General features: G+C 40.2%; 1 protein-coding gene across 2 annotated transcripts in view; it reads right to left on the bottom strand.

The window, feature by feature from the left end:
- The window catches only part of gnas (GNAS complex locus), a 98,754-nt gene that overhangs the window by 13,157 nt on the left and 62,724 nt on the right, over nucleotides 1-22,873 (bottom strand). For both annotated transcript variants that reach the window (XM_053638209.1, XM_053638210.1), the window contains 3 exons: nucleotides 8,315-8,369; nucleotides 8,095-8,168; nucleotides 7,673-7,731 (listed from right to left, as the gene is read on the bottom strand). In XM_053638209.1, the coding sequence (XP_053494184.1) occupies nucleotides 7,673-7,731; nucleotides 8,095-8,168; nucleotides 8,315-8,369 (188 nt within the window). The remainder of the gene's footprint in view (nucleotides 1-7,672; nucleotides 7,732-8,094; nucleotides 8,169-8,314; nucleotides 8,370-22,873) is intronic.

Genomic DNA, 22,873 nt, shown 5'->3' with positions numbered 1-22,873 from the left:
CAAAAAAGTTGAGCCAGTATGAAAAATAGTAATAAAACCAAAGACTGATTTGTAAATGTACTTTGACTTGTATTTAATCAAAAAACGTATAAAGACAAGGTATTTGATGTTTTACCTGATCAACTACATAGTTTTTTGAAGGTAAACATTTATTTTGAAATCGATGCATGCAGCACGTTCCAAAAAAGTTGTGACGGGGCAATTTAGGACTAATAGTGATATGACAAGTTGAAATAAGAAGGTGATGTGAAAAAGGTGAGGCAATCGTCTAATCATAGTATATAAGGAACCTCCAAAACAGGCCTAGTTCTTCAAGAGCAAAGATGGGTCGAGGCTCTGTTATAATAATCCAACCCCTTCTACAGTGCACAATATAATTAAAAGATTCAAGGAATCTGGTCAAATCTCTGTGTGTAAAGGGGAAGGCCAAAAACCACTTCTGAATGCACGTGATCTCCGCACCCTCAGACGTCACGGTCTTAAAAAAAAACATTGTGAATCTGTAATGGATATCCTGACACGAGAATACTTTGGTAAACCTTTGTCATGTCAACACCATTCGCCACTGCATCCACAGATGCAAGTTAAAGCTTTACTATGTAAAGCAGAAGCCATACATCAACACTGTCCAGAAGCGCCGCCGACTTCTCTGGGCTCGGTCTCATCTGAGAAGGACAGTAGCACAGTGGAATCATGTTTTATGGTCTGACGACTCGACATTTCAAATAGTTTTTGGAAAAAACAGCTGTCGTGTTCTCCGGGCCAAAGAGTAAAAGGACCATCCAAGCTGTTATCAGCATCAGGTCCAAAAGCCAGTGTCTGTCTTGGTATGAGGGCGTGTCAGTGCCCATGGCATGGGTAACTTGCACATCTAGGAGGACACCATTAATGCAGAAAGAAATGTGTGCATTTTGGAGTAACATATGCTGCCATCCAGATGTCGTCTTTTCCAGGGACGTCCCTGCATTTTCCAGCAGAATAACGGCAAATCACATTCTGCAATAATTACAAGCGAATAGTTTCGTAAGCAGAGTGTGGGTGCTAGCATGGCCTGCCTGCAGTCCTGCAGCCAAAATAAGGCAACGAAAGCCCTGTACAGTTGTGCAGCTGAAGAAAAGCATAACGGATTAACGGGGGAAATTCCACTTGCTAAACTTCACCAACTGGTATCTTCAGTGCCCAAATGCTTAATAAGTGTTATTAAAAGAAAAGTTGATGTTACCCAGTGGTAAACAGTTACAACTTTTTTGGAGTGTGTTGCAGTGTTGCATCAGATTTGAAATGAGAATATATTTTCAAAAATAAATCAAATTCACAAAGTAAAACATCAAATAATGTGTTAATAATGTGTTTTCAATATAGTACAGGGTGAATTTAACTTTCACAGGGTGTAATGACTTTTTGTTTGTTCTTTTGCATTTTCCATACTGTCCCAACTTTTTTATTAAGTTAAAATAAAAAAATTATAAATCAGATATTAACAAGAAATAAGAACTAATAAGAAATAAGAAATATGAAATGTATGTACAGGAATGTGCAAAAAAGTGTACAAAATAAGCAGGGAATATAAATAAATGGATGTATAAAATATGCAGTATGTTACATGTAGTAACAATACAAAGTACAAAGTGTAGTGTGGAATGTCAGTTGAGTGCAGAGTGACTGTAGAGTCCTCTGATCCTAAGGGATCTGTATGGTGGACATGTCTGTGTTGAGGACTCTGATGGCCTGAGGGAAGACGCTCCTCCTGAGCCTGTACTGCATTGCCTTGTGTAAATGTCAGGCAGAAAGCGGAGAGAAGACCTGGAGATGCGCTCAGCTAAGCACACCACTCTCTGCAGGGCTTTGAGGTCCTGAGTTGAGAAGTTTCTGTACCACACTGAAGTGCACTGAGTCAGTAAACTTCCTCTAGCCCCAGTACAGAAAGTTTTCAGGATCGCTGGAGAGACCCTGAATTTCCTCAGCAGTCTCAGATGGTACAACCGTTGTTTGACTTTGTTCACCTGAGCTTGAATGTGATGAGTCCAGGTCAGGTCCTCAGACATGCCCATATGGCAGATGGACTTGGGCCGAATGTGGCCTCAAGATGGCACTGCTTCATGGCATGCATCTTGTCAGCCAAGTGGGTGGGTGGTGTGTGGCCCACTCACATAGCAGAGTCTTGGGCCATGTGTGGCAATGATGGCACTGCAAATGTGACGGCAGACAACGTTTGGGCCGATTGTGGTGTGATTTAGAATCAGATTCCAATTCTGGATATGAATTTACAGTCCTGCTATGTACAAGCCAAGATTCTCTCACGCTCTCTCTCTCTCTTTCACACACACACACTTTTTCATGATTTTAAAATGTGTTTATCTTTGAATTACAAAGTAGCTTTTATTTACTGATTTATAGGGTCAGTGAAAATAAGGTGTGTCCAGATTAAAAAAGGAGAAATAATTTAAACAGAACTAGTTTTATGTGCCAAGTTCTCAGAAATGTAATTCAAGAAATTTCCATAAGGTTTCCCACACAACCTGAACATAACATGCATTTTTCATAACAAGACTGTCATATCACAGCAAACCAATGACTACATTTCCCATACTGCACGACCTACAAACATGGCCGCCATGGATTGCAATTCCCAGAACACTCACATTCATTCTAATCACACACGCCTGCATCCAATCTCACACACACTCACACCACAGTGTATAAGAGACTGTTCAAACACTAGGACTTTGCGAAGTATTACGCGAGTTTTCCGTATACCAAGTGTTTGTTATCGGTTCATGTGTTTTTGTTTTGATCTCGTCCTCATTCTTGATTCTGGTTTTGCCTCGTTTATGCCTGTTTGACAATCGCCTGAACCACTGCCTGTTTTTTTGACCACGCTATTGTCTGATGTTTTGATTTTGTCTGCCTGCCTCTCTTTAAGTAAAAGCTCTTATCTGCACTTGCATCCATCCTAGTGTCCTTTACGTTTATTACATGACAAAGATCAAATGTTGTATTTAAAATTTTTTTTTAATAAAATTAAAGAAAATATCTTTTAATTTTAAAATAACACTTTTAAAATATTCACATCTTATTTCTTTAAAGCAGAGGTTCTCAAACTTTTGTAACTAAAGCCCCCCCCCCCCCAAGCCTCCCCTATCTTGTGGCACAGTTTATAGATTATATGTGTGTGTGTGTGTGTGTGTGTGTATATATATGTGTATATATATATATATATATATATATATATATATATATATATATATATATACAGGTGTGAGCCTGTTCAAAACAGTCATATATATATATATATATGAGGATGAAAAGCACCTCACACTGGAGTGCACTTTGCTGATGCATTCAAACACAGCAACTCCTGGTGAGCAGTTTCAGTCTTCATCTAACTTTATGGAGTTATGTCATCTGAATAATTATGTAACTTATACTTCATATATGCCGTCAGTTTAGGCTTTGTAACTATTTACTGTTTTCATTTGCATTCAGAGCCACAAATGTCAACATCAGGCTCATCATCATCATCAACACCAACAGAAACCCAGGACAGTTTATGGGAACTTTTTGATAATCGTATCCGTGAAACCCAGATGATACACAGCTGTATCACGGTGCTACACGGTGCTGCATGGTGCTACAGCTGATGCCACAGTAGAAGTGAAAAAGTACCTCACAGACGTGTTTTTGCCCAGAAGGAATGATCCCCAAAGTTACTGGAACGAGAGAACAGTAATTTTTCCTCATTTGTATGTCCTTGCTAAAAAATCTGACGGCAACAAGTGAGGGAAGCTGGAGAAATTAATATGTAAAAAATGAAGTAGGCTAAGTCATTTGACTTAATATTTTCGAATAAAAATCTTGATATGTAACAAATGTGAGACATTATGGCTTGATTTATTTTATTAATCTTCATTTTTCATGACCAAAATAACCTATAGTTATTCACAATGAGGAGCCTATAGGTTACAAAACCAAGCTCATGTAGTTGTCAGACAAATGTTAAAAACTCATCACATTAAAAAAAAAACAAACAAACAAAAACACAACAATAAAACAAACACAAATTTTTAAATGGTTCTTACAAAAATGTGGACAGGGACACTTCACCCAGGATTCAAACCCAAGGCTCCCCCACACACTTCCTTAAGTGTGTACATGTAGGTTATAATTCGTCAACGCTTGTCCGAATTGTTGTCAAGATTGTTTCAGATGAACACCTGCAAGTGTGTTTGTCGGATTGTTTCGAAGCCTCGACACAATATGGCACATTTTCTTCAACTGTTTCAGTGTTCCATGAAGCCTCGCTCTGCCCACCACTAGCAGCATGAAGTTAAAATGATGCCAAAAAGATCTGCATGCGTGGGGTAAAATTTGTGAAATTGTACATAAGATTACAAGCGTAAATTAAATTCGCATGCGCAAGTGAAGCTTTGTAAAGGTGTAAATCAAAAAAGAAAGAAAAAAGAAAAAATAAAGATTTGCAGCATTTTATTGTTTGTCGTAAGTGTAATTCATGTGTTATGAAACTGCAGCTTCATGTTAACGCGAAATAAATATGATCTGTATTTTCTCTCCCTCTTGTTCCTGTTAGTGTGAGTGTACGTGATTGTTCCAGCTTCCAGTGCGGTATACTTCCGGCCCTACTTGTGTTTTCTTTCCATTATTGTGAATGTTTTTCCTTCTTCCATTGGCCTGTGCTCATCGTGTGTTTTTATCACCTCGTGTTCCAAGTCCACTCCTCATGCTGCCTGTCTGCTCACTCTCCGATCACGTCCTGATACGCCCAGACCTCCCCCGTGGTGCATTTGCTGAGCGTCCGAACCTCACGCTGTGGACCCTAGTTCAACTCTTGACCTTGACCACGCTATTAAACTTACGTCTCTCATGTTCTTTAATAAAACCCATTTTCACCTTGGATCCCTGTGTCTGTGTTCTGCATTTGGGTCCCCTTGTTTCTGTGTCTTTAACAATATAACTGGCAGCTAGAATAACTATTGTGTCTTTCCCACAAAAAAATTAGCAGTCATATTGTTTTTTTTACTTTCATAGTAAAAAAAAACAGCTTACATTTATGGCATTTGCCCATATCCAGCTAAACTTACATCTATCTCATCTATAACTGAGCAGCAGACAGTCAAGCTTTGCTCAAGGGCCTAGCAGTGGCAGCTTGGCAGTACTGGGATTTGAATTCCTGACCTTCAGATCCATAGGCCAGTGTCTTAATCACTGAGCTACTGCTGCCACTGAAAAGGCAGTTATCTTGTGACTGATGATTTGGGCGAGATTAGGCTGGGCTGTAGCTCAGTTTTGGGGTTTCTGGTTACAGGCTGGTGTTGATATGGTTAAGACTGGGATTCCGGTATTGAAACTTATTCTGGCCCAGTGCAGGGCCATGTATGGGCTTTTCACTGGCTGACATTTATGCCAGTTATGGCCTATGTGTGGCCCTTGTTTGTAAACCAAATCTTGGCCATCCATGGGCCATTCTTTGCAGTATGTGTGCCGAGGGAGAATTGGATGTGTGGTCCAGAGCTGGGCCAGAAAAAATTGCTATGTGGGTGTGTACTCCAAGCTACCTGAAGCTGCTCACTCGCTCCACAGGGGTCCTGCCAGTCTCAAGAGGGGTGTAGTTCCTCTGCTGCCTCTTCCTGATGTCCACAACCAGCTCCTTGGTTTTACTGACATTCAGAGAGAGACAGTTAGCTTGGCACCAAGCTGTTAGTTTCTCCACATCATCAAGGTAGGTGGCCTCGTTGTTGTTGGAGATGAGGCCCATAACCACTGTGGCATCAGCAAACTTGACGACAGAAGTGGAGCTCTGAGAGGACACAGTCAAATGTGCAGAGAGAGTAGAGCAGGGGGCTCAGGACACAACCTTGTGGGGCTCAAGGTGATGGTGTTGGAGGTAAACTGGCCTACTCTCACTACCTGGGGTCTGCCTGTGATTAAGTCCAGGACTTGGCATTAAGTCCAAGGTCCTTGGAGGCCAGCCTGTGTGGGTCTATGGTATTGACGGCTGATCTGTAGTCTATAAACAGCAGCCTCACATAGTTCCCTTTGTTGCTGTCAGTGTGGGTGAGGTTAGTGTGTAGTGCATGAGAGATTACATCCTTACTACACCTATTGGGACAGTAGACAAACTGGAGTGGGTCAGTGGTGTCATGGATGGAGGAGTAGATGGAGTTTTTGGTAAGCCGGCCACTTTCCTGATGTTCACACGCTTCAGAGCCCTCCAAACCTCGTCCTCCGAGATGGAGATCGCATTCTCATCTCTAACAGAGCTGCTTCCTTCTGTAGTGCTAGTTGGTGGGTTAGTGTTAGTGGCCAGAGAAGAGTCAGCTCCCACCACGGCAGTGGATTTGCCTTCGAAGGAGGTGATAGTTCTCAGTCCCTGACGCATACGTCAGGAGTCATGGAGCTGGAAATGAGACTCCACCCGCTCCCATTCCAGAGTTTAGCGGCTTTCACTGCGCATCAGAGAGTGTAGCACAGTGCTTTGTACTCAATCATATTCCCTGACATGAGCCCCGCATTGTAAGTGGTTGTGTGCAAATTCACCACAGCTCGGATAGTTTTATTTACCCATGGTTTGTGGTTTGAGAAAGTCCTTATCGTGACGGTGTGTGTTGTATTCTCAATTAGCATGCTAACAAAGATAATTGCTACATCCATAAACTCGCTGATGTCAGCAGAACTTGACCGGAACATGTCCCAGTCAACATCATAGAGCGCATCCTGTAGCAAAGCTTCTGAACTTCTCAGGAGACTGGGCATTGGTGAGCAGAACATTGGGCAGGGGAGGACCATGTGCTCTGTTCCCCAGCCTGTAACGAACAGCGCTTTTTCCTCTGTTTTTCTTTTTTCATCACCTCGGGGGAGCTCTCACGTGGCCATTGTTCCCCTATGTGCCACGTAGTATCTCAGATGGCCACGTTGGGTCGGTGGATAAAACGTTGCGAAATAGGTGAGTATAATGAGGGACTGATGTAAAAGTAGGTAAAAATACAGTGGCACCATCTTAATCACATCATGCAGTAAGACAATGACCCAAAACACAATGCCAACACAACAAAGGACCCATCAGGGGAAAGAATGGAAGGTTTTAGATTGGTCACATCAATCATCAGACCTTAATATAATTGAGCATGGAATTCTCCTCCTGAAGATGAGACTGAAAGGAGAAACCCCCCAAAACAAACAACTGAAAGAAGCTGTGGTACAAGCCTAGAAATGCATCACAAAAGAATAATGCAACAGGCAACAGTTTGGTGATATCAGTGGACTCCAGCCTGATGCAGTTATTGCAAGAGATATGCAATATTAGATTAGATATTTTTTTTAATGTAATATTCTTTAAAACGATCTGTTCCAATACTTTTGTTCACCTAAAAATTGGGTGGTCTGCCACCAATGGTGCCATGTTCTAAGTTGTTTAACACATCTAGATGTACATAGCAGTAAATGAAAACTGAAATTCTGATCTATCATCTCATATTCATCCTTTGATCTCAAATACAAGTGTCTTCAGTGTATTGCAAAAACAATAGAATTGGCTGTGCCTTTCCAGTACTTTTGGAGGTGACTGTAATTATCCAATAAGACACCTGACGTCCTCTAGAAATTTACAACCAGCTATGAATGATACTCATACAGTAAAAGCATTCAAAACATTTACCATTAAAACACTGGATCCATTTCCTTCGTTCATCTCTTTGACCGCCAACATCAAACATGCTGTAAGGAGAGAATGGGAGTTGGTGACAGGAGAATGCGAGTATCCAAAAAATTTAAATTGCCACCATGTAAACTCCTCCTTCTTATTGCCAAATTAAATACTGCTGATTGCCACATTTGATATATGTACAATATTTGCCATGTATTTTCTATGATGGGTTACTATTAGTTAACAATCAAGCTATCACTCTATGTAAAACTTGGTTTGTACCTGCCAAATAGAATCAGTGATATGAATAAATAAAAAATCTTATTGTTCTATTTGAATTTACACAATCACTGCAGTGCATACTGTCTCATGCATGAGCTAAGCAACTATGGCTACATAGACTATAGGCTTTTTCCCCCCACTCCTCAACTCACTGAAAATTAACTTTGTCCACTTGGAACCTCGTCTCAAAGATCCCTGAGGTCAGCACTCTGCATCTCAACAAGTCCTAATATGGAAGAAGAGAGAAAATCAGAAAAAAATACATTTACATAGGGATTTTTTTTTTTTGCTTATATCATGGAAAACCATTAATACTACTACTGCTACTAACAACAACAACAACAATAATAATAATTTAGACTTGCATTTTACCTGATCAGTAGGTGTATAGTCACTTTGCTTTATAGTGTCAATCTTATCTAGGAAGCTGAATGAAAGGGACAGGAAGAGTTAATTAATAATGCCACATTAAAAGAAGAAATAAAGCATCTCTGCATAATGATTAGAATCTTATTTTCTGTTAATTCATGGTAGAGTTTATTTCTTGAACAATCCAATCTTCTGTAATCAAAAATGATTTGACTATATGGCCAAAAGTATGTGGACCCTTGAGAATTGAACATCCCATTCCAAAACCAGGGGCAATAATATTATATTTGTATATTGTTACACTAAATTTTGGAACTTGGCTGAGAGTATTTGTGCCCATTCAGTCACAAGAGCACAAGGAGTTGGGCACTGATGTCAATGTAAGAAGGCCTGATGTGTCTGTGCACCAAGCTGTCATTCCGACTAATCCAACTAAGTTGTTCAGTGCAGCTGAGTTCAGGGTTCTGTGCAGGACACTCAAGTTCTTCCACTCCAAACTTCGCAAACCATGTAAACTTGGTAAATCTTAATGCTAAGCATATAAAGGTGTTCTAGACAATTGTGTGCTCCCAACTTTATAGTATGAATAGACTGGACTTGTGCCACAACTGTAAACAGTATATGTCTAGAAGGGGTTAATGGTGTTGAGAAGACAGGTTGTTTCAAATAAGGAGGAGTACAACCTGCCTAATTGCTCTAACTGTTGGAAGACAACATCATAACCCATGTCATGATTGTATGGTTCAGACTTTCTGCACAGGTCTCAGTTTTATTTTGACTTAAATAAAGTTTGATTTTTGACAACCATAACTCCTTGCCTCTTTAAATTTATGACTTAGGTTGAAGAGATTTTCTACAACAATGGCAACAGTATGGGGAAGGCCACAGATGGCTGTGAGGGTCAGGTGTCCACATACCTTTGGCCATATAGTGCATCTTGTTTGAATGCTTTGACCAACAAGAAAGATCTGATCTGAACCAGCTGAGCAAACCACAAATCAGACATTAAATAACCAAATAAGTACACAGCATTAAATCAAGCTAGTCCTCCTGGATACAGTTATATATATCAGCCCTGTCTAACTGGCATAGGAGTAGGTGTCACACTCATTTAAAATGATAATCTAGGAGTCACACAAAAACCTAGTCATAAATTCAACACTTTTGAAGTTCTTTCTTTAGACAAAGCATTAACTGTTGGTGACTTTAATATTCATTTTGATAACCCAGAAGACCCACTGAGAACAGTGGTGGTGTCGATTCTAGATTCCTTAGGGGCCAATCAGAATGTAATAGGACCCACTCACAATAGCGGTTACACTCTTGCAGAGGTGGTTAGTAACACGCTACATTTACTTCGTTACATTTACTTGAGTAACTTTTCGAAAAGAATTTACTTTTAAGAGTAGGTTTAACTGGCCTTAATTATATTCTTACTCAAGTTCATTTTTAATCACACAAATGTACTTTTACTTCGCGAAATTCAGTGGCGTTCCTCTGTTACTCTTAAATATTAATTAATATACGTAGTTTTAATCATTCTCTTATATCATGTACAATGATGTCACGAGTCTCACGATACGCTGCAGTGGTCTGAATACGGATGCAACAACCACTCACTTTTTTAGTGGCTCAGACCTAGAAGATACACACACTCTCTCTACACACACTTTCTCTTCTGTTCTGTTCTATAGTCTGTTCTTTTCTTCTCTGTTGTCTTGTTTAAATGCAGATGCTGACAAGTTTGTGTTGTTAACATGTGGAAATAAAGACAGTCTACTTTCGGGAAAATGTTTGTTTTTTCGGTTGTGTGTGGGATTTTGCGTTGAAAATGAGAGGTTCTGTGATATTGTAGCCATCACAGGACCTGCTTCATCTTGAACCCAGGTTTTATATCATATAAACAGAACAGACAGACTTTCAAGGATAGATGTGACATACAGTTCTCCATGTAGTCTGAGCTTCAGCATTTTCCCTTCATTTTAATCAGATCTGAAATAACTAGTAACTTGCTACTTGAGTAGTCTTCTCATTGGATACATTATTATTCTTACTCAAGTAATTATTAACTTTATTACTTTTACTCTAACTTGAATAATAATTTTTATATGTAGCTTTACTTTTTTGGCTACTCTACTCACCTCTACACTCTTGACCTTATACTAACATATGGATTAAATATAGAAAGTATAGTCCACAGTGTGAAGCTATCTCAGATCATTATCTCATCTCATTTAAATTGTGTATTAATCATAATATATGCACCTTGTCAGGTTACCGCACAAATGTACATTCATGTCAGCTACTGCACAGTGGTTTATCAATAACCTCAGAGTTATCAAGTATGATTAGATCACCGTCCGATCCTAAAGAACTTGATCAGGCAACCGAATGCTTAGAGTCAAGGCTCCACTACACGCTAGATAAGGTAACTCCACTTAAAAGAAAAATAATTATAGAGAAAAGCTAGCACCCTGGTATAATGATCAAATGCATACCTTAAAACAGACCACTCGAAAATTTGAAGGTAAATGGCCTAAAATCAAATTGATAGTATTTCAAACAGTATGGAACGAGAGCCTCCTGAACTATAGAAAATCTCTTAGTGCAGCTACTTCAGTCTATCTCGCCACCTTAATTGATGATAACAAAAATAATCCTAAATTCTTATTTAATACTGTAGCAAAATTAACTAGGAATAAGACCACATCAGAAACATGCACACAATCATTATACAGAAACAAAGATATCATGAATTGGAAAAATGTAAAATATTAGACGAAAAATTCAGACTGTTAATTTAAAACCAGACAGTCTTATAACTAACCCTGTAGATAATAATATAACAATATCAGATCATCGATTAGAATGTTTTACTCCCCTTCGAGAGACCAAATTAATTTCTTGATCAAAATCATCAACTTGTATACTAGATCCCTTACCTACATGTTTCTTCAAAGAGATTTGTCCTGGAGTAATTGAACCCCTTCTAAATATATCAATTCTTCCCTTAGCACTGGCTGTGTAGCAAAATCATTTAAACTAGCAGTTATTACACCCCTGATTAAAAATCCTGACCTCAACCCCTGTCAATAATCCAACTATAGGCCAATATCAAATCTGCCCTTTATCTCCAAGATATTAGAACAGGTTGTAGCACAGCAGCTGTGCTTGTACCTACATAGGAATAACATTCATGAAATGTATCAGTCAGGATTTAGACCTCATCATAGCACAGAGACAGCGCTAGTTAAAGTATTAAACAATCCACTACTGGCCTCTGATCAGGGTTGTGTCTCCTTGCTTGTGTTACTTGACCTTAGTGAAGCTTTTGACACTATAGATCATACTATTCTCCTTGATAGACTAGAAAACTTGTCCTTATATGGTTTTATTTGACTGATCGTTATCAGTTCATAGATATGGTGGTTGGTTATTTCTCTATGCATACTGAGGTAAAGTTTGGTGTTCAGCAAGGGTTAGTTTTAGGCCCACTTCTCTTTTCTTTATTTATATTTATATATATATATATATATATATATATATATATATATATATATATATATATATATATATATACACACACACACACACACACATATATATATGTTACCTCTCGGTCAAATTATCTGTAAACATGGTATTAACTTCCACTGTTATGCTGATGGCACACAGTTGTATGTTTCACCAAAGCCAGATGACATACACCAGCTTTATAAAGTTGAGGAATGTGTAAAGGACATTAGACACTGGATGCTTATTAACTTCCTTTTACTTAATTCTGACAAGACAGAAGTACCAAGACCACTAGGACCACATGCAGCTAGAAGTAAGCTTTCTGATTACATAGGAACTCTGGATGGCCTTTCTGTTTCAATATGTACAGCAGTAAAAGACCTTGGTGTGATTATTGACTCCAGTCTTTCATTTGACTCTCATGTAGCTAATATTACTAGGATAGATTTGTTTCATCTCAGAAATATTGCTAAAATAATAAATATAATGTCACTACAAGAAGCAAAAAAATAAGTTCATGCTTTCGTTACCTCAAGGTTGGATTACTGTAATGTCTTACTGTCTGGTTGTTCCAGTAGGTGCATGAACAAGCTCCAGTTAGTCCAGAATACAACTGCAACTGTCCTTACTAGAACCAGAAGTCATAAAATACTACTATTGATCTATAAAGCACTAAATGGTCTCGAGCCACAGTACCTGAGTGAACTTTTGGTCCTTTATGATCTACCATGCCTACTTCGATCAAAAGGTGCAGGCTATTTGTTGGTACCTCAAATACAGCAGGGAGAAGAGCTTTCTCTTACAAGGCCCCACAGTTATGGAACAGCCTTCCAAATAGTATTCGGGACTAAGACACAGTCTCAGTGTTTAAGTCCAGGGTGAAACCACATTTGCTTACTCAAGCCTATTGTGAATAGTTTTTTCTTAGGTAAAGGATCAGCTCTAGAGAGTGTTGAACAGTGGTGAACAGGGATGTTTGGATGCTGTCTCCCCCCCCCACTTTCATGCATTCACCCGGGTTTTTTGATGGTGGAGTGGCTGGTCTCCTTAGGTCCCAGGGCACCCTCATGTCTGTGTTACCTTCTGGCTCGCCCTTTTAGTTATGCTGTCATAGCTAGCCTTGCCGGAATCCCTGCTTGCACTCACACAAAGTACATTGTCCTTAACCATTACGGGGCAATAAGCAGATCTAATAATCTTTCCCTCTCCTGACCTGCCCTATCCATGCTGATGCCCTACTTCTGGTTGGAATTCTCATCAATTGAAAGTTATATGCTGCTACTGAGAATGGCCCCACATGGTGCAGCCTAAAGATCATTGAGACTGCTGAGGATGGACCTCAATTCAATTGAACAGTTATGGTATGATGACTAGGACTACAATTGCTATGATAGTTTTAGGACTGCGATTGCCACAAACAGTTTTGAACTTAGATCTCCATCAGTGAACAGTGGATACGTAAAAAAGAAAAACAGACTTCATATAAAAACTATAATGAATTTCCTAGTTACATAACTGCACTATTTGACCATGTAGTATTAGCACATTTATAGAAGGGATTTTATTTATAATTCCACTATCTGGTGTCACCAAGATGAGGATGGGTTCCCTTTTGAGTCTGGTTCCTTTCAAGGTTTCTTCCTCATTTTGTCTCAGGAATTTTTTCCTTGCCACCATCACCTCTGGCACCATACATTAAATCTATATCCTGAATTTATATATTTCTGTAAAGTTGCTTTGGGACAATGTCCATTGTTTTACAAATAAATAAAACTGAAATAAAAACCCTGGTAGCTGCAGTGCTGGAGACAGACAGCAGGTGGCACATGTTTGTGCTGGAGATGAAGGCAGGCAGTGTTCTGAGTCATAATGATTAGAGTGTGTTCAGTCAGATGCCACTCTAGTCAATGGATCTTCCCTAGTGGGAGGAAACAGTGACATAGAGAGTGAAAGAGCGCAAGAAAGAGGGAGAGGAAGGGAAGGAACTGCAGTTCAGACACTTCGATGCTGAAGAGTATAACTACATGGGGTACAACAAAACAGAGGTGAAGACCAAATGTAATGGTAGTCTATTAATGGCTCTAAAACCAGTAGTAAATATTAAAACCTAAATTCCAGCAGACAGCATACTCAAACTGCATAGCCCTGCAACCCATAACCAAGACCCTGTTGCATAACGGATTTTATTTGAGGGGAACACAGGAAAAATGACTATAACTTATACTATATACTTTATATACTATGACTATATAATGCAACAGCCCAGTACACCAAGAATGTGACAAAGAGGGTTGAAATGTGACATCCGGACTGTAGGTCCCACACATACACATAAATATTGGTCTGAAATAACATCTGTGTCTGTTCACCATGTGTGTGTGTGTGTATCAAACAGATATTACCAGAAGCAATCAAATTTCTATTAAAAATAATAAATTCCTCCCTCAACACTGGCTATATACCTAATAAATCATTTAAACTAGCAGTTATAAACCTGACCTGGGGGTTTGATCTTGTCAACTGTCTATATTTAGTGACCGTCCACTTTATAAGGAACACCTGTACACTTGCTCATTTATGCAGTTTTCTAACCAGCCAATCATGTGGCAGCAGCACAATGCATAAAGTCATGTAGATACAGGTCAAGAGCTTCAGTTAATGTACACATCAAATCTCATCATGGGGAAAAGTGTGATCTCTGTGACTTTAACCATGGCATGGATGTTGGTACAAGATGGGCGGGTTTGAATATTTCAGAAACTTCTGAAACAATTTCAATTTCAGAAACAATAATGTCTGAAAAGAAATGGTGCCAGGCTAGATGTAATTAGCATAAGGTACACTCCCTAAAACCTGGCATGATGTATATTCGGCTCCTTTCAAAGCAGCATAGCCTACAGTGAATAAATGTACATGATAATCCACATTTCATGTCAATACAAAAAGTACGATGGATTCACAGCATTGTGCTATTTTTGAGGATGGCGCAGACACCTCACATCTTGAATACAGACTTTTAGATGAGCACGAAAGAGAAGAAAAGAAAATGAATGAATATCAAGAACAAGAAAAGACGTGACAATGATGAAGCCCACAGTAATACTTGTATATGGACCAGTAGAAATTATGAAAAGACTCACACAGACAGGCAGATAGACAGGCAGGCCAGTGGAACACCCACCTTTGTTGTGCCCACAGCCCTTGTCCAACATCACATCTCAATTCTAGCATTTCTACCCATTATTTGGGGAGCGTCAATATTAGCACAAGCAACTCAGTCACACAAAGTCAGATGCCATAATAAGCCCTGCATTTCTGAGTACAAAAGACCCAACAGCCATGACTGCAGTGCATCAAGCACCATTTAAACTCTTAAAACTGTTTGGGCACCAAATTAAACAGGTCTAGAGAACAGGCATGAAAGGTTTTTTGTTTTGTTTAATTTTGTTTTGTTTTAGATTTAGATGATCAAACAATCAACATCGGATTATTTTATTTTGCAGAAATATTAACTGGACCTTTAGGATCCCTGTAAAAATTTAATTCTTGAGCTGCTCCACTGAGTAGACATGATGCATCACTAAAAAATTACAGAACATTTGGAAACGTTACAATTGTTTTACATTTTGAAGACAGTTACGATCAATGAAAGCACTTCATTGTTTAAAATAAAGTCCAAATATTTCAACAGATACATACAGCAACGAATACACTCCAAGTTCAATAACCTCAAGTGGCATGTGTGCAGGCCCATGCTCTCTCTCTCTCACTCACACACACACACACGCGCACAGCATCACATGAGGCATATGACTTGTACAACAGAGAATCTTTCTGTTCAACATAATGCAAGCAGTTATCCACTCAGTTTACAAGTTAGGCACATCAACAATTTGCAGAAAAACAAAACAGAAAAACAGCTGTTTAATATTAATCCTAGAACAAATAAGACACCAACACACCAACTAAAATACCACAGACTACACAATCAGGCTATTATCAAAAAACAAACAAACAAACAAAAACAACACGAGTGTTAAAACGCACACTGCAACTGAGAAAAATCTGATCGGGCATAGTTACATTTGAACACATACTAATAAAACACATTTTAAGTAAGATAATGTTCAATATGATCCATACTCCTTCACACACATACACCATTGTCACAGAAGAGCAGAAAAGTAGAAGAGCGCTAGAGAGAGGGAGCGGTGAAAAAGAAAGAGAACAGGCTGTGTGTCTGACATAACAGCAGCTCTCCAAAAATAGCTCTCCGGCACCCTGGCCTCCAGTGCGGTTGTCATAGTGACAGAACCAAAGGCACTATAAATAGACTATCAGCTCCAAATCTTGTGTGGCTACAGAGAAGCCAGAGGGAGCAAGGGAGAGAAGAGAGAGAGATAAAGAGGATCAAGGAAAGGCAGAGAGAGAGAGAGAGAGAGAGAGTGAGAGAGAGAGAGAGAGAGAGAGAGTGAGAGGGAGAAAGAGAGAGAGAAAACAGTGGAAAGGAGAGAACGAGAGGGGGTTGGGCTTTTAGGAAAGAAAACAGATTTGAGCCTAGAGAATGGGAGGAGACAAAAAGAGAAAGAATGCAGCAAAGGGAAAGAGGTATAAGTGCAGGATTTACACAGCTGCACCATGCAAAAGTTGAATGTGAAATATGTTTTCAATACAACGCAGACACAGTTAAATAAAAACTACATAATTTAGTAAACAGTTAAATGTTTCCACTTATAAAGTTATATGTTTCCACAATTAATTTATCAGTTGGTCTTCATAAGAAACTTCTTCTCCTGTCATTCACAATGATGATGGGACACGGTATGCTAGTTACTACATAACTGTGGGTCTATGAAACCCAGATGACCTCCAGGGACAGTGTGAAACAGTCGGGCACTTTGTATTCATGCGGACACAGCACTAGATTATCCAAAAAGGTCAAGTAGTGACTAAGGATGGGAGGATCGATCGGTTAGAGATTGGAATTGGCCTGTTTTTGCATTAAACACGTGATCTGTGATTGGCCAATATATATATATATATATATTTTATTTAACATATATGGCAAGCCGATCAATGAAAAAATGTAAGCCAAATCTCACTATGTGCACTGAAGATAGCCACCTGAAAGAGAAGTCATGACCAATGTAAAGACATTTATTGTGCTAGATAACCAGGCATTCTTGGTCACTGAGGATGTGAGATTCTGTCTCTTAATATCGGACCTGGAGCACTCTATAATGCTTCCTAGTCAAAAATAGTTTTCAGATACTGCCCTTCCCAAAATCTCATAAAGTGAAATATTTCAGGCCTTTTTTTTTTTGTTTTAATCTTGATGATTACAGCTTACAGCTCATGGAAATCAAAAATCCAGTATCTCAAAATATTCGAATAAAGAATTTATAATACAGAAATGTCGACCTGAGACCTGATCGTTCTGATCAGATAATTAAGTCAAAACACCTGCAAAGGTTTCGTGAGTCTATAATCTCTCAGTCTGGTTCAGTACACACACACAATCACGGGGAAGATAGAAGTAAATTTTGCATTTCATTTGGAAATCAAGGTCCCAGAGTCTGGAGGAAGAGTGGAGAGGAACAGAATCCAAGCTGCTTGAAGTCCAGTGTGAAGTTTCCACAGTCAGTGATGATTTGAGGTGCCATGTCATCTGCTGGTGTTGGTCCACTGTGTTTTCTCAAGTCGAGAGTCGATGCAGCGTCTACCAGGAGATTTTAGAGCACCTCATGCTTCCATCTGCTGACGAGCTTTATGGAGATGCTGATTTCCTTTTCCAGCAGGACTCTGCACCTGCCCACAGTGCCAAAACTTCTAGTAACTGGTTTACTGACCGTGGTGTTACTGTGCTTGATCGTCCAGCCGACTCGCCTGACCCGAACCCCATAGAGAATCTACGAGAGACACCAGACCCAACAATACAGACAAGCTGAAGGTCGCTATCAAAGCAACCTGGGCTTCCAGAACACCTCAGCAGTGCCACAGGCTGATTGCCTCCTTGCCACGCCGCACTGATGCAGAAATTCATGCAAAAGGATTAAAGCCCCGACCGAGTATCAGTGCATAAATTAACATACTTTTCAGAAGGTCGACATTTCTATATTATAAATTCTTTATTCTAATATTTTGAGAGACTGATTTCCATGTGCTGTAAGCTGTAATCATCAAGATTAAAACAAAAAAGGCATGAAATATTTCACTTTATGTGTAATGAATCTAAAATATATGAAAGTTCCACTTTTTGAATTAAATAACGGAAAAAAATTAACTTGTCCACGATATTCTACATTTTTGAGATGCACCTGTATATGGAGTTCCAATGTCAGCCCATGTCCATGTTAAGCTTAACAGCTCAGTGAATCTCCTGTCACTGCTTAATAAACCCCAAGTCAGCTGCACAGCCATGCAGTTATGGCTCTGTTTTGCCCCGACTGTTCAATTAAAATAGTCCCATTTTAGCTTGATGTATTTTTCAGTTCAGGGCTATTGTATTTTATATGTCACGTGAAATTGCAGTATGCAGTATGCATACCTGTTAGTTGCAACAATTGCTGCTAATATTAAAAATAATATTTACAAATTATTTAAGGCACATAGCCTTATTGGTCATGAAAGCTTAATGCGAGTTAGTTCCAGCAATTGTTTTAATTGTTAATAAACCAATACAGCCCATTCCTAATCGGAATAGGCATCAGTATCGTGCACAATAACAATTGTGAACGCTGATTGGGCCATCACTGGTAGTGAGGTATGATGCAGTATTTGCAATCGTTAGCCGTTTATAAAATCGTTTTATATGCAAGCATATAAAAATCATTCGCCACGCAGGTACAGAAAGAAAATGGTTCTTGGGAAAAAGAAAATACACCCTCTAATTCTGCTTTTATTTATCAAGACCTAAATAACAACTGTATGGGCCTGTACAATTTCTTTAATAAAAAAAATAACCTCTGGTGACAAAAAAAAACAACCCAGATTTTAATATGTATTCATTTTAGCCCAAATAGTAAACCAAAACACCTTTAGCAACAACAACTTAAAGTAAATGTTTTCTGTAGGAGTTTATCAGTCCCTCACATCAATTTGGAGAAATTGTGGCCCATTCTTCTTCACAACACTGCTTCAGTTCATTGATGTTTGAGGGCTTTCTTTTATGCACAGCTCTCTGAAGATCCTGCCATAGCATCTCAGTGGGGTTGTGGTCTGGACTTTGACTTGGCCATTCCAACACTCATCAGTGCAATTGACACTGTTCCAAAACATTTGTGGTTTGTTCAGATGAAATCTTGCAAACTTAAGTCATGCTGTCATATTCTTTTTTTTTTTGAGGAAGGGGGAGGGTGAAAAGCTTTTTCCTAGCCACCCTTCTATGAAAGCCATACTTATTCAGTCTTTTTCTGATTGTGCTGCCATGAATATAAACATTTAATGTGCTTACTCTTACAAAGGCTTGTAGGTCACATGAAGGAGCTCTTGGGATTTTGTTTTTATATCTCTGAGCATGAAATGGTCTGACCTTGGACTGAATTTGCTGGAATACCCACTCCTGGGAAGATTGGCAATTGTCTTGAAAGCTCTCCATTTGTAAACAATCCTTTGGAGATTGGAGATGGGCTTGTAACCCTTCCCAAATTGATGAGCAACAACAATTGTTCTCTGAGGTCATGGCTGACGTCCTTACTTCTTGGCATGATTTAGACACACATCTGAATGCTCCAAAATGCCAAAAAATATCCTTTTGTAGAGGTAGTCAGACTTCTTGATGATTAACTAATCGTGTGTATTTCATTAGTAACACCTGGCTGCTAATTACTCTCTTGATGAGTGTGGAAGGGTGTACATATTTTTCCCCATCTGGATTTGGAATATTGGTTTACTTTTTTTGGGAAAAAATGACTGTGGAGGAGGGGGGCGTGTGCGAGCGCCGGTTTGTGAATAGAGGGCAGAGAAGGAAACACGTAAGGAATGCACACCTGTGGGGTATTCTCTTAATGAGTGTTCTCTGTTGCAGTGAGATGAGGGAAGTATAAGAGAGAGACATGCACCTCAAGAGAGAGAGCTACCAGCATAGAACTGTGTGCGCGCGCATGTTTATGTGAAAAAGAGATTGCTAAAATGAAAAAAAGAGGAGAAAATAAAAAGCGTTTTGAGTTGGTTCAAGCCTGCCTCACCTTCCTCCTTACTGCCCAATTGGGAGAACATTACAATGGTGGGGAGGCGGTGCCAGGGCCTCAGCATCAGCCCATGTCAGGGAGACATCAAGAGCGGGGAGGGGTGGAGCTTTGCTTTGCAAGGGATTTTCCCTTGGAGCAGTCGCACGACAAGACAGACCTGCCTTAAACCAAGCGAGAGTAATCGATGGTCAGCCTCTTCAGCCCAATGTTGCGCTCTTCCACCCCCACTTTTCAATTATTAAAGATAGGTTATATTGAGTAATGCAGGACACTCATATGCATAAAGAAACGGCTCAATTGTTGGTTCAGAGGAGCCGTTGGGCACTGCTATTCCAGGCGGCTCACCATAATCCAATGGCGGGGCACTTAGGGTAGGTTAAGACAATGGACCGTCTCATGGCCCGCTTTTATTGGCCGGGCATTCACTGCGATGTTCGCAGGTAGCATGTGGCATGTCGCGAATGTCAGCTGGTGAATCCGCCGGCCACCCCAAAAGTACCGTTGTGCCCAATCCCATTAATTGAGGTCCCTTTCAAGGAATTAGTATGGGCCTTATCCGGCCATTAGATCGATCTACACAAGCTTTGTGTTAGTGTTAGCGGACTACCCAGAAGCTGTGCCTCTTTTGCGGAGGCACTCTTCCCCATTATCTCCTGAGTCGGGATCCTGAAAGAGATCCTGACTGACCAGGGCACATATTTTATGTCATGAACACTATGTAAGCTTCACAAATTGCTGGAGATTAAATCGATTTGCACCAGCATTTATCATCTGCAGACGGATGGGCTGGTTGAATGATTAAATCAAACGCTTAAAAACATGATTCGTAAATTCATTCACAATGATGCGCGGAATTGGGATAAGTGGTTAGAGCCCCTGTTATCTGCAGTATGAGAGGTCCCGCAAGCCTCCACAGGATTCTCCCCATTGTAATTATTGTACAGATACAGCTGCGCGGTACGTTCAACATAATTCGGGAAAATTGTGAGGAGTGACCTTGAAACAGTAAAAACGAAATGCAGTACGTTCTTCACCTCAGAGCAAAACTCCACCCCTTAAGCCACATAACACAGGAGAATTTGCTACAGATGCAAGAATGTCAGTCGAAGCTATATAAGAGGGGTACTTGGCTACGAGATAAAGTGCTTGTTTTGCTACTCACGTCGAGCGCTAAATTACTCACCAAGTGGCAAGGGCCCTTTGAGGTCACACAGAGAGTTGGGGACGTCACCTGTAAAGTAAGGTGAACAGATAGAAGCGGGGTATGGCAGGTTTACCACCTTAACCTCCTTAAACCATCTAGGGAGGCAGTTTCCATGGCTTTAACGATGGTCATTCCCGAGAGGGAGGAGCTAGGACCGGAGGTGAATCTAAAAACGGCAGTTCAATCCACCCCGGTGCCTTATGGGGACCACCTTGCTCCGTCCCAAATCCCGGACATTACTAAACTGCAGGTGGAATTTTCCAACATGTTCTTGCCTCTCCCCAGTCTCACTAATCTCATAGAGCACCACATTGAGACAACCTCAGGGGTGGTGGTACGCAGCCACCCCTATTGGCTGCCTGAAGACAAAAAAAATGCTAAACATGGGAGTACTCAAGGAGTCCCACAGTAAATGGAGCAGCCCGGTGGTTTTGGTTCCAAAGACCAACGGGGACGGTTGCTATGTTTTTCGTTATGAATAATAATGAACCCACCATTCAAGCAATTCAAGTATTTCGAAAGCAAATATGAAATACGCATGGTTGCACGGCCATTCATAAGCGAGGTGGAAAAGACCCCTCCCCCCAACCCTGTCGGCAGCAGTCCGGATGGCTCCCTGGCCTGTGTCGGGTGGTGGGGGTATGTGGAAGCGTAGAGGTGTGTGAGCGCCGGTTTATGAATGGAGGGCGGAGCTGGAGAAGGTGAGTGGTAAGGAATGCATACCTGTGGGGAATTCTCTTAATGATTGTTCTCTGTTGCAATGAGACATGAGACAAGGTGTGGATGAGGGGGAGAGAGACACATGCCTCGAGATAGAGAGCCACCAGCACAGAGCCGTGTGTGCATGTGTGTGAAAAAGAGAACGCTGAAAAGCAGGGGAAAAAAGGAGAAAATAAAGAGCTTTTTGAGTTGGTTCAGGCCTGCCTCCACCTTCCTCCTTTTTGCCCGAACAGTTTTTTTTCCTTATATTTTTTATTTTATTTTTGCTGTCACCTGAGGTTGTTTGTTGATAGAAATTGGTGAGGATGACACAATTGTTATTTAGGCCCTTATAAATAAAAACACAGAATTGAAGGAGGGTGTACTGTATCTTTTTCCCATAACTGTACAGATATATACAATATACAAAGGCTAGATTAACCCCTCGTAACCACTGATGCTTTGACAAACCTGGATAACATATAGTAACAAAAACATGAGGGGTGACGTTAACCTTGTAGAATCTGGAGAAAGTGAAAAGACATTCAGATAGCAGCAGCACAGACATCCTGGAACAGCATCCCTCTATTGCCCATGAGTAGGAGACACTTCACAGCAGGGACTATGTGTTCAACCTGTCTATAAGCCAAGCTGACTTTGTTGGTATATATTATCCAGATGTTTCACACCACTAGGAGCGTGTCATTTTGGTAGTGGCATTGTTGCCCATTCAGAACACCCCCATCGCCCATTGTGTGGGTCAGACACAGCACCTTAGAGATGTTGAATTCCAAGACAGTGAGCACATAGCAGGTGCCCATCTTCTGTTTCCAACAGATTCAGGCATTAACTGCATGAGCATATGTCTTGTAGCATGTTTGTGGTTTCCTACTTAATATAGCGTGAACTATGGGGGCAATCTGAGCAAAGTGTAGAGAAAATTTGTATGTGGTG

Source organism: Ictalurus furcatus, chromosome 12 (assembly GCF_023375685.1).
Source record: "Ictalurus furcatus strain D&B chromosome 12, Billie_1.0, whole genome shotgun sequence".
Classification (NCBI taxonomy): Eukaryota; Metazoa; Chordata; class Actinopteri; order Siluriformes; family Ictaluridae; genus Ictalurus; species Ictalurus furcatus.
Note: the sequence above shows the minus strand (reverse complement) of the source record. Positions and strands in the feature narration are given on the sequence as shown.